General features: G+C 38.1%; 1 protein-coding gene and 1 long non-coding RNA gene across 3 annotated transcripts; one reads left to right on the top strand and one right to left on the bottom strand.

Annotated features, from left to right (window-relative positions):
* The first annotated feature begins 3,743 nt into the window (after positions 1-3,743).
* LOC133645277 (uncharacterized) lies at positions 3,744-5,722 on the top strand. Of its 2 annotated transcripts, XM_062040163.1 has the most exons (5): positions 3,744-3,829; positions 4,196-4,291; positions 4,680-4,774; positions 4,861-5,140; positions 5,316-5,722. In XM_062040163.1, the coding sequence occupies exons 3-5, from the start codon at positions 4,710-4,712 to the stop codon at positions 5,535-5,537; spliced, it is 567 nt and encodes a 188-aa protein (XP_061896147.1). In that variant the 5' UTR covers positions 3,744-3,829; positions 4,196-4,291; positions 4,680-4,709; the 3' UTR covers positions 5,538-5,722. The 2 variants fall into 2 exon arrangements, with proteins under 2 accessions (XP_061896147.1, XP_061896146.1); XM_062040162.1 differs by lacking the exons at positions 3,744-3,829; positions 4,196-4,291 and having other exon boundaries at positions 4,606-4,774.
* A 1,714-nt stretch (positions 5,723-7,436) lies between these two features.
* Positions 7,437-9,893, bottom strand: LOC133645269 (uncharacterized). The gene is made up of 4 exons (XR_009824940.1): positions 9,840-9,893; positions 8,689-8,894; positions 8,466-8,562; positions 7,437-7,548 (listed from the first exon to the last, which is right to left on the bottom strand). It is a non-coding gene; the product is annotated as an uncharacterized LOC133645269 (long non-coding RNA).
* Between the last annotated feature and the right edge of the window lie 796 nt (positions 9,894-10,689).

Genomic DNA, 10,689 nt, shown 5'->3' with positions numbered 1-10,689 from the left:
AGTCTAGTAACAAAGCACCACTTGGGTTTGGATCCGGGTGGCCATTTTTTCCAATCACGCCTCTCCAGGTTTCACTGTCGTTGCTAACATGAGCGTTGAAGTCCCCCAGCAGAACAAGGGAATCACCCAAGGGAGCACTCTCCAGTAATCCCTCAAGGGAATACAAAAAGAGTGGGTACTCTGAGCTGCTGTTTGGTGCAGCCGCCTTCGGGTTGGGGGACGGGTCCTGACTGTTGGTTGTGTTTACGCACCAAACAGCAGCTCAGCGTACCCACTCTTTTTGTATTCCCATGAGGGAGTACTGGAGAGTGCTCCCTCGGGTGATTCCCTTGTTCTGCTGGGGGACTTCAACGCTCATGTTAGCAACGACAGTGAAACCTGGAGAGGCGTGATTGGAAAAAATGGCCACCCGGATCCAACCCCAAGTGGTGCTTTGCTATTGGACTTTTTGCTTGTCACGGATTGTCCATAACAAACACAATGTTCAAACATAAGGGTGTCCATATGTGCACTTGGCACCAGGACACCCTCGGCCGCAGTTCCTTTGTAGTTGTGTCATCGGATTTGCGGCCAAGGCGGCTTTGCCCGTGTAGCAGTTTAGCGGCCGAACACTAATCAGAGACAGGTGAACATAATTAGCAACCATGGCAACCAAAACTAACTCAGGGAGGTGCACACACAGGAACTAAAAGGAGTCCAAAACTAACAGAACATAACTACACAAAACATAATCTAGACCACAGATCATGACATATTGCATGTTTGGTTTTGGAATTATGTCTATATAACTTTTATATTTAGTATGACAGTTATACTGTCATATTGAGTAAAATAAATGTATTTGCAAACTTACAAAAGATATTTTTTCTAGTAAAACTCACAAATACATTATTGCAGGCATTTTTAGGCATTTTGTATGTTTGGTTTAGGAGTTATGTTTGTATATTTTGTATTGCTTTTTTTTTTTGCATTATGCAGGATCCTAAGTACATTACTGTCATATTGAGTAAAACACTATTTTTTGTGTTTGCAAACCTTACACAACAATGTGTTTGTAGTAAAACTCACAAAGATACATTATTTCAGGCATTATTAGACATTTTACATGTTTGGTTTAGGAGTTATTTTTAAATAACTGTAATATTAAGTTTGAAAGTTATACTGTCATATTGAGTAAAAATCAAATATTTGTGTTTGTACACCTTCCAAAAGCACCTGTTTCTATTAAATTGAGTAAAAAAACAAATAATTTTTGTCTTTGCAAACTTTACAAAAGATATTTTTTCTAGTAAATTTCACAGATATACATTATTGTAGGCATTATTAGACATTTTGCATGTTTGGTTTAAGAGTTATGTTTCAATAATTTTGTATTGCTTTTTTTCGCATTATCTCAGGATTCTAAGAACATTACTGTCATATTGAGTAAAAAACTATTTTTTGTAATTGAAAACCTTACAAAAACACCTGATTATAGTAAAACTCACAGATACATTATTTCAGGCAATATTAACCGTTTTGCATGTTTGGTTTAGGAGTTATGTTTAAACAACTGTCATATTGAGTGTGACAGTTATACTATATTGAGTATAAATTGAGTAAAAAACAATTTTTTGTATTTGTAAACCTTACAAAAGCACCTGATTCTAGTCAAATTCACATAAATACAATAATACAGGCATTATTAGACATATTGCATGTTTGATTTTGGAGTTATGTTTATACTACTTTCATATTTAGGATGACAGTTATACTGTCATCTTGAGTAAAAAACGAATTTTTGTGTTTGCAATCCTTACAAAAGCTCATGTGTGACAGTCTCATGCCGTCTTGTGGGTGCTCAGGACCATCAAAGGAAGACATGTTGCGGCAGGTGTAGACTTTCGTTTATTTTTACAAATAAAACCTCTCAGTCTCAGGTCGCTTTGCAGCTCCTCTATGGCGTCACATTAGTACCAAAAATCCAAGCGCATAAAAACTGTTATCGCGCGCTGATTCTCCACTTCGCGCGCGCGCGCGACACCCTTGTGCGCGCGCGTGGTGCCTTTGTGCGCGCGCGCGGCGCCTTTTTGCGTGCGCGCGGTGCCTTTCTGTGCGCGCGCCGTCTTGGTCTGGCATCTCTCCTCGCGCTGTCATGTTTCTTTTTGTTACTTTGGGGGCGGGTATGCTTAGACCGCCCCTTCTTTCTGATTGGCTCTGAGCACTGTCAGTCAATGGAGGAGCAACGTGGCGGCCATCTTACTTTATTCATGATGAAAAATCCATGGCAGTTCCCTGGGATTAAAAAGAAAGGAAATCACGTTTTCATGGGGCTATCATGGCTGAACAAGTAAATCTTACACTATTATCTCTCAGATTTAATTTGCCTAATGTATGGAGCTAGCTTTTTTTGTTGTTTTTTTAAATACATATTTTTAACTCTGCCATCTATACTGATCTGGGCTGATATCTAATTTTTCATAGTTTGAGTTGTTTGCAGAAACGTAAATACTTTTATAGTAATATTAAAACCATATTCATTAATTGTAGTGATAACCTGTCATTCATTATTCTACTAAAATAGTAATTGCAATCATAACATCAATAATTAGGCCCATATGTTAATCATGTGGTCCTGATATGAAGTACACATAGATAAGTGGGTTCGGGTAGACTCTGGTGTAAACTTAAAGTAGATAGAGGAAAGAAAATAAATAGTCCCACATTGTGGCATACATTCAATATGTACATATACAAATATTACATAAATAAAAATATTTTTTCAAACAGACAAGTGAGGAAAGAAAACATATTTGAAAATATAATTTCCATCATTGACTGACATCTGTCGACTGTATGAAAAGAGAGATATTGATCTTGACACTTCATTAACTATGTGATGTTCTCTCAACAGATGAGACATTACCTTCTTCAAAGACTTTTAGATAAAATTCAATTGGCATTTTCCACAACTCCACTAAATTTGGACTTTTTAGAATTTGTTTGTCGACAGGAGCTGTATCTTCTGCAAGCCCTATCCAACCACATTCAAGTACCAGCTGCTATTATCCAGACTTTGCAGGAACTCTTTGAACTTGTGAAAGCACAACTGGAACATCCGGCCCCAGATGTCACAGTGGAGAAGACAGGCACCAAAGGACGCCCCAAAATTTTGGTCGATGAACAGCATTTGAAGGAACTGCTTGGCGTACACCTTCCTGTGCCTTGAATAGCCACACTGATGGGTGTTTTAAGAATGACAATCTATCGAAGGATGAGAGAGAATGAGCTTTCTGTCAGGGCCATGTATAGTCCCATCACCGATGCTGAGCTTGACTATTTGGTTTCTGACATTAAGCGTGATTTACCAAATGCAGGCTACAGAATGGTAAAAGGCCGACTGGATTCTCTGGGACACAGAGTTCCATGGAGAAGAGTTGCTGCCTGCATGCACAGAGTTGATTCCATAGGTATCATCTCAAGACTGTCCAGTCTTGGCTGTATCATACGCAGAGTTTACTCTGTACCAGGGCCCTTGTCCCTGGTACATGTGGACACAAATCACAAGTTGATCAGGTTTGTATTGAAGATGTTTATATATATGTAATCTGATAATCAACCAGTTCTCATTTGTACGGTGACTATCCATCATGGGGATATATAATTTCACATAATACATGGAATATTTTTATTTGTATGCATTATTCTGGACCTTTATCCACTTAAGCCAAATTTCACTGTTTGTACACTGTTTAGTGCACACATCGTAAATGACTAAATTCAAGTTGTATGTTTGCTTCTCAGATACAATATTGTCATATTTGGAGGAATCGATGGCTTTTCTACAAAGGTAACCTAATTTTTGTTTTTTACAAATCACATTATAATAATTAGTCTTTGTGTGGATTGTTTCATTTAAAAAAAATTTTTGAGGCTACAATAGTGCCATTCTCAGTCCAATTGCTCCATGTACTTAAGCCTCCCAGGACAGGATCTTGTACATAATTTTTAATTTCACCCTTGCCTTCCCTGTAGCCAATTTGCCAGAATCTCACATTATTGAGGCAACTTATCCAAAGCAGTTGTTCAAATCTGGCAGTTGCCCACATATTGTATTCAAACTGCCATCGTGTTTATTTTACTTTTTTTTAAGTTTCCAAGTGTAATCTTGGTGCAGGTGCACACGCATGGTTTACATTTTATTTGACTTTTGTAGATACTGTACTTAAATGCAGCGACCAACAACTGTGCTTCAACAAACAGCATTTCACTTCTTTCTGGAGGCCACTCAACAACATGGTTTACCCTCAAGGTAGTGTTATTAAGATTATTACAATGCTATGCATATTGGCCAATTTTCAGAAATGACAGATACAAATATAATATTATGCACCCCATCCTTTGGCTGAACAACAGCATTAAGTGCTTATACTATTTGATTAAAAAAACTAAGACAGGAACATATTTTATGCCATTTCTCCACATAGTTCATATTCTTTGCTCATGATTCCTTGCTATTGTCTCACTGCATGTTTTTAGCTGTAACCAAAAAGGGGACTTTATATGCATACTATTATTACTGGGCACATTTGTTAATGTTGAAAATACGAATTGGATAGTGTACTCATGTACAAAAGTTACAAATACATTGTTCTGTTGATTCCTCCATTTTAACCAATTTCATGGTACGAGCTGACCAGGGAGTAGAGAACGTGGACATCGCCCGGTTTATGTTCACAGTCCGTGGCAACAATCGTGGAAGTTTCATCTCGGGAAAGAGTGTCCACAATCAAAGGTACAATTCCTCTAGCTTTCACTTAACACAATATCATGTTTGCCTTCATGGAAATTCAATTTTTATGTTTTTGTGACCCTCAATAGGATAGAGCGGTTATGGCGAGATTTGTGGATCTCTGTATCATTCAAGTATTCCAACCTTCTGTATTCTCTTGAAGAAAATGACATACTGGACATCTCGTCCATAGACGACATATTCTGTGTCCACTACGCATTTCTTCCAAAACTCAAAAAAGACTTGGAGATCTTCACTGAAGGCTGGAACCACCATCCAATGCGCACTGAGGGAAACCGAAGTCCGATGCAGATGTGGGAATGTGGACAGATGTTGAACAACAGTGATGCTCATTCTGAGAACATTGCAGTAAGTGTTTTGTCGACAGTATTTTTGTGGCTTAAAAAAAAGAAAACAATCAAAACACGAGGATTGAATTAGCGTTTACTGAACAAAGATCCAGGAAGAATGGAACACCTTGAAAATAAATAACCATACACTGTAATGATCTGTGTAAACTAAAATACTCTCTTTTGGCACATAGGATCTTCAAGAGCCGGACATTGATTGGGAGACTGCGGCTGATTATAATGGCAACGACTCGGAACCTGAAACTGGCATTGTGGTGCCTGAATGTGATTGCCCTCTAACTGAGGAGGAGCTGAATGAACTCCAAACTCTCATTGATCCGACTGACCCAAATTTGACAAATGAACAACTATACATTGTCTGCCATGAACATGTGAAACGACTGCGCATACAATGAGTTTGGAGTTCATTCATCCCCACTGAGCGAAGACTGATCCAAAACACATCTCCAAGGCATCATCTCTCTACTTACATTGAATCGAACCTAAATCTCCTGCATGACAAGTGGGACTCCTACCACTCACCCACCAGTGCTTCCTTAGTAACATTGAGTTTTACAATACCTTAGTAACCATCTCATATCTGTGATGTGATGCTTACAAGACTCAATGTTACCTCGGATGCACTGGTGGTCCAGATGGTAGAAATCTCACCTGTCATGCAGGAGGTTTAGATTTGATTCAATGTGAAGTCACAATTTTTTTATTCCACTCCCCCAGTTAATTTCACATTAAGACAAGACCTCCATGGAAAGACATAGTGCGGTCTCCTGTAGGTTTTATTGACAACGCCTTATAGACATGTTCTGGACCACTCATTGCACAGTGGGTCTCCTCCTTAAACTTAAACCCCTCAAGGGGCGGCGTGGCGAGGTTGGTAGAGTGGCTGTGCCAGCAATCTGATTCAATCCCCACCTTCTACCATCCTAGTCACGTCCGTTGTGTCCTTGGGCAAGACACTTCACCCTCGCTCCTGATGGCTGCTGGTTAGCGCCTTGCATGGCAGCTCCCGCCGTCAGTGTGTGAATGTGTGTGTGAATGGGTGAATGTGGAAATATTGTCAAAGCGCTTTGAGTACCTTGGAAGTAGAAAAGCACTATACAAGTATAACCCATTTATCATTTATTTATTTATTAATACCGGCTAAATTCAAAGCCATTGACAATGGCCTGAGAGAGTACTGTTTTGAACTCTGCATATGTTCTCAGGTGTGCAACTGGGAATGAAACTGAGCAGGAACATGCATTAACCACATGATAGCAGATGGTATGATTTGCACCATAACAAACCTCACAGTCATGGTCAAATTCCATGACTATTTTAAACTGTTTACGTTCTGCATAACTTAAAGGAATATGAGACTGTCCTGTGAGCCACTGGCAGAACTTGCCAACATTAATATGTGTCTCTTGTTTAGTTTTTCAGCCTTGTTGACCTCATCTTCTTCTCTGGTCTCTGAGTTGTGTTCATCCTCTTCTGAAAAAGTGATAGAAAGTTTTTAGTTTAGTTTTTTTTATGTTGAAACAGGAAGTTTTATGATGGCATTGATGATACAAAACAAACTTCAGTTTAAGCATTAAAAGGCAGTATGATTGTAATGTAAGTGTTGATGTTGACTGCTATGTAAAGGACTATATAGGACAAATATATGTAATCCACTAAATTAACTGCTAACAAACTGTGCTTTGTAATTGTTTTGAAGGTGAAGCAACAACATTTGAATTAAAAAGAAAATATTCACCTTCATCCTCCATAGCCTGTACAAAGTCTTGGAGAAAGTTGACCACTGTGGACTCTCTTTGATGTCTCATTGTGCCAATCTCACTTAAAGACAGGGGATAGGGACTGCACAAGAAAATCAGCATCCACCTTGAGTTTATAAAAAGAAGAAAGTCATGACAGTTTAATTGTGGATATTTTGTAAATTAATAAATGCAGATGACTTTTAAATGGACATTTTGAAATGTTTACCTTGCAAAAAGAGCTATAACAAAAATAGTGAATTAATTACATTAGCAACAAAAGTTGAAGCGACACTGAGGGACATGTCCTACCGCACAATGTCTTCCTTTTTTTCAATGGACACAGGCCCTGTGTATCCACATGACAAAATCATGTCTGTGTATGCCATCAGGAGTTCACTGTCAGCAGCCTCAATCTTTGAAAAGTACACAAGTAATGATATCAAAACAACATATGAAACCCAAAGATGAAATTATTCAAAACACATTTTGCCCACACATTACCTCTTTTATTAGTTCCATGAGCTCCAGGTCCACAACGTCCTTTTCAGTTATTGATCCCTGGTCAAATTCACCAGTGGATATGTAGCTGTAACACCGCTGCATTAAAAAGTTTGGTGGTGGTCCCCCTTGTGCGAGACTCGCAGCAAATATTTCTCCAATAGTCCTGTGATCCCAAAACAAAAGAAAAATACTATTACTAATACTTTTTTTTTTATAAAGCATTTTTCATACATTTAAAATGCAGCTCAAAGTGCTTTACATAGTTAAAAACAAAATGAGAAATAACACACACACACACCCCATTAAGACAGTCAAACATGTACATAAAAATAAACAAACAGCAACAACAATAATAACACAATGACAAAGGCACATGCATGGATACAGAGGCTCCAGCGAGAAGAGCCAATCGCAGGAACCCTCTGGACGTAGAGATCCAGAGGGCTCTTTGAGGAAACACTAGATGATAAAATAAATTGATTAAAAATAATTAAAATACACATCAGGTAAAAGTCCAAAAATAATATGAAATAATATATAATCAAACATAAAATAAACTACAATATGAAAAACTATAAAATAAAATACAAAAACTGAAATATAAATATAATAAGACCATATAAAAATAGACTAAGATATGATAAAACATAAAAATAAGCTAAAATATGATAAAACATAAAAATAACTAATACTAATAGAATAATCCTGCACATTGGGCCTAATATTTAAAGATTAAAGTACCAATGATTGTCACACACACACTAGATGTGGCGAAATTTGTCCTCTGCATTTGTCCCATCCCCTTGGGGAGCAGTGGGCAGCAGCGGCGCCGCGCCCGGGAATTATTTTGGTGATTTAACCCCCAACTCCAACCCTTTGTTGCTGAGTGCCAAGTTTGTGTAGTAAAGTGGTTTTTGAATTCGAGCAATGTAATCTGAAATATGTTTAAAATAACAACAATTAATGTTATTATTTTTGAAACAATATACTTATCATAACATGAGTATATGTGTGCATGAGAGAGTGTAAAGAAAAGCATTGCTATAGTTTCACTTCATCTGCCTTTTTTTTACAACCTACTTGAAGTTGTATTTTTCAAAGTCGGTCATTGAGTACTTTGGTACTTTGCCATCAATGCCCCCCTCAAAAAACCTCCTCTCGATCCCTGCCAGCATTTCTGTTTAGAAAAGGAAGATGCAAATTGGTTACTATAGAATACAGAAGTACAGTATATTACCAAAATGTGTAAGACCGATGACATGTCACAGCACATTTAATTTGAAGGTCAACAAAAAAAACATACCAGTTAAAAATTCCTTCCTCAGGGCACCACTGTCAATGCCAGCCTCTCCTATGAATGAAACTGCAAGAAGGTTTTTGGGGGAAGATTTATTTTGTCGTTGCCACAGTTTCATGCCTCTTTCCAGCATCTGGTCCCTCGTAATGCAGATGTGGAAGGTTGTTGCTGGATCCACCTTGTCAGCTATGCTTTGGATGATGTCAGCAATGCTTATAATGTTGGGGGGGGGGGGGGGGGTATGTATTTCAGTCACACAACTCTGCATAAACAGTTTGCATATCAGAAGCAGAGCATAATTAATTTTAGCTCATTTTAAACAGGACCAATCAGCTGTCTCAAATTATTTATTTCCAGAAAAAATACCACAGTGATTACAAGTAACTAACAGCAGAGCTAACTAACAGAGAGGATGTAGGTGATCATAGAAACATAGCCCCCAGAACAATGCTTGGAACTTCAGCGAGATTATAACACCTCGTGGGTAGCCAGAGCAGCAGCAACTAGAAAAGCACTCAGAGAGCGCAGACCTCCGCCAAGCAGCTCATTTCCACCCATATTGTGATTTCCACCCTATATTGTAGTCCTACATGGATTTTATATATATATATATATATATATATATATATATATATATATATATATATATATATATATATATATATATATTATTGGATATATTGATAAACAAAACATACCTTCATCTTTTGAAAAAATACCATAAGCCGCCTCCCACAACTACATTACCCATACGCCATCACGCAGAGCACGAGTACTGGAACTCATATAATCTTTTGGTATTTTCTCATTTTTGGTAACCCAGAGCATCACCAAAATGTAATCACCTGATCCTTTTCCCATTATCAACATTTTCTGAGCATTTCATCCAAATTTGTCATCCCTGCACTTCGTGCTTGGCAGAATAAGCAGAGCAACAGAGAGAGACAGTGAGAGCAAGAGCAGAGTGGCAGTGGGAGCTGAGAAGCAGTAGTAGTAATGAACAAGTTATTTAAAAATATGACTAATCAGTTGATCATTATTGGCACAGCTTGAGTTGTCTACCTGCCGGGCTCTGCATAATTCATGTTCAGCTGGTCCAAGGTAGTTTTAACATATGACAATTACTAATTATTATTATTAATCTTTTATTGAGGTACCTTTTAATGTCTTGGTGTTGGCGCCGTTTTGGGCATATCTCTGTACCATCAGTGTCCTTGTCAGCGGAAACTAAGCTGATGGCCATAGAAGCTCTATAGGAACACATGTTGCAAGGTTTAGTCATATTAGGATATAAAACACAGCAAAAAAAAAAAAAGAGCTTTCCAATGTTGGAAAATTCTCTTTTGTAAGAACAGGGGACATTGGAGGAATACCTTTCGCCACAGAAGCTTGCATGGGCTTCAATACATTCTGTGACATACAGCTGCTGACAAATTGGACAGGTCACCTACATTGGAACAAAGCATTAGTAAATATATTAAATATTGAAAAGGATTAAAATTGTACGCCCTTGATAGTCTTGTTCTTACTTTGACACTGGGAACCTTGGACATCGAAGGGAGTTCTGTGGAGTCCTGGAAATTTAAGATTAAAGGCAAAAAGCTTTAAGACTGTAAACATGTGTAAATTTGAATAACAGCAAACATAACTGAGTTTTTATTTGCATATTTTACAGACTTACTTTCAGAGACATGTCTATGCTATCTGAGGAGTTTTCCTGTGTAGTGTCACTGTTTTCTGGGAACTCCAGTCAGTAGTCTGTGGAAGGAACAAACCAATTAGCCAGGGTAAAAAAGAATATTGAATCTAATTATCCATCATCGTGAACAAAACAGTCTTGCCCGTTCAATGGTGACATCTAAGATCTTGTCTCTTCCACAAAATGCCACATGCGCTGCTAGTAATTGAACCAGCATGCCCACTGAGCAGGTATGGCACGTCGCTTTTGGCATTCTTTCATAATTCCTTTGCACAGTTTGGAAGGGGTGTCATATCCAGATTGCCTTG

The sequence above is a fragment of the Entelurus aequoreus genome, unplaced genomic scaffold (assembly GCF_033978785.1).
Source record: "Entelurus aequoreus isolate RoL-2023_Sb unplaced genomic scaffold, RoL_Eaeq_v1.1 HiC_scaffold_29, whole genome shotgun sequence".
Classification (NCBI taxonomy): Eukaryota; Metazoa; Chordata; class Actinopteri; order Syngnathiformes; family Syngnathidae; genus Entelurus; species Entelurus aequoreus.
Note: the sequence above shows the minus strand (reverse complement) of the source record. Positions and strands in the feature narration are given on the sequence as shown.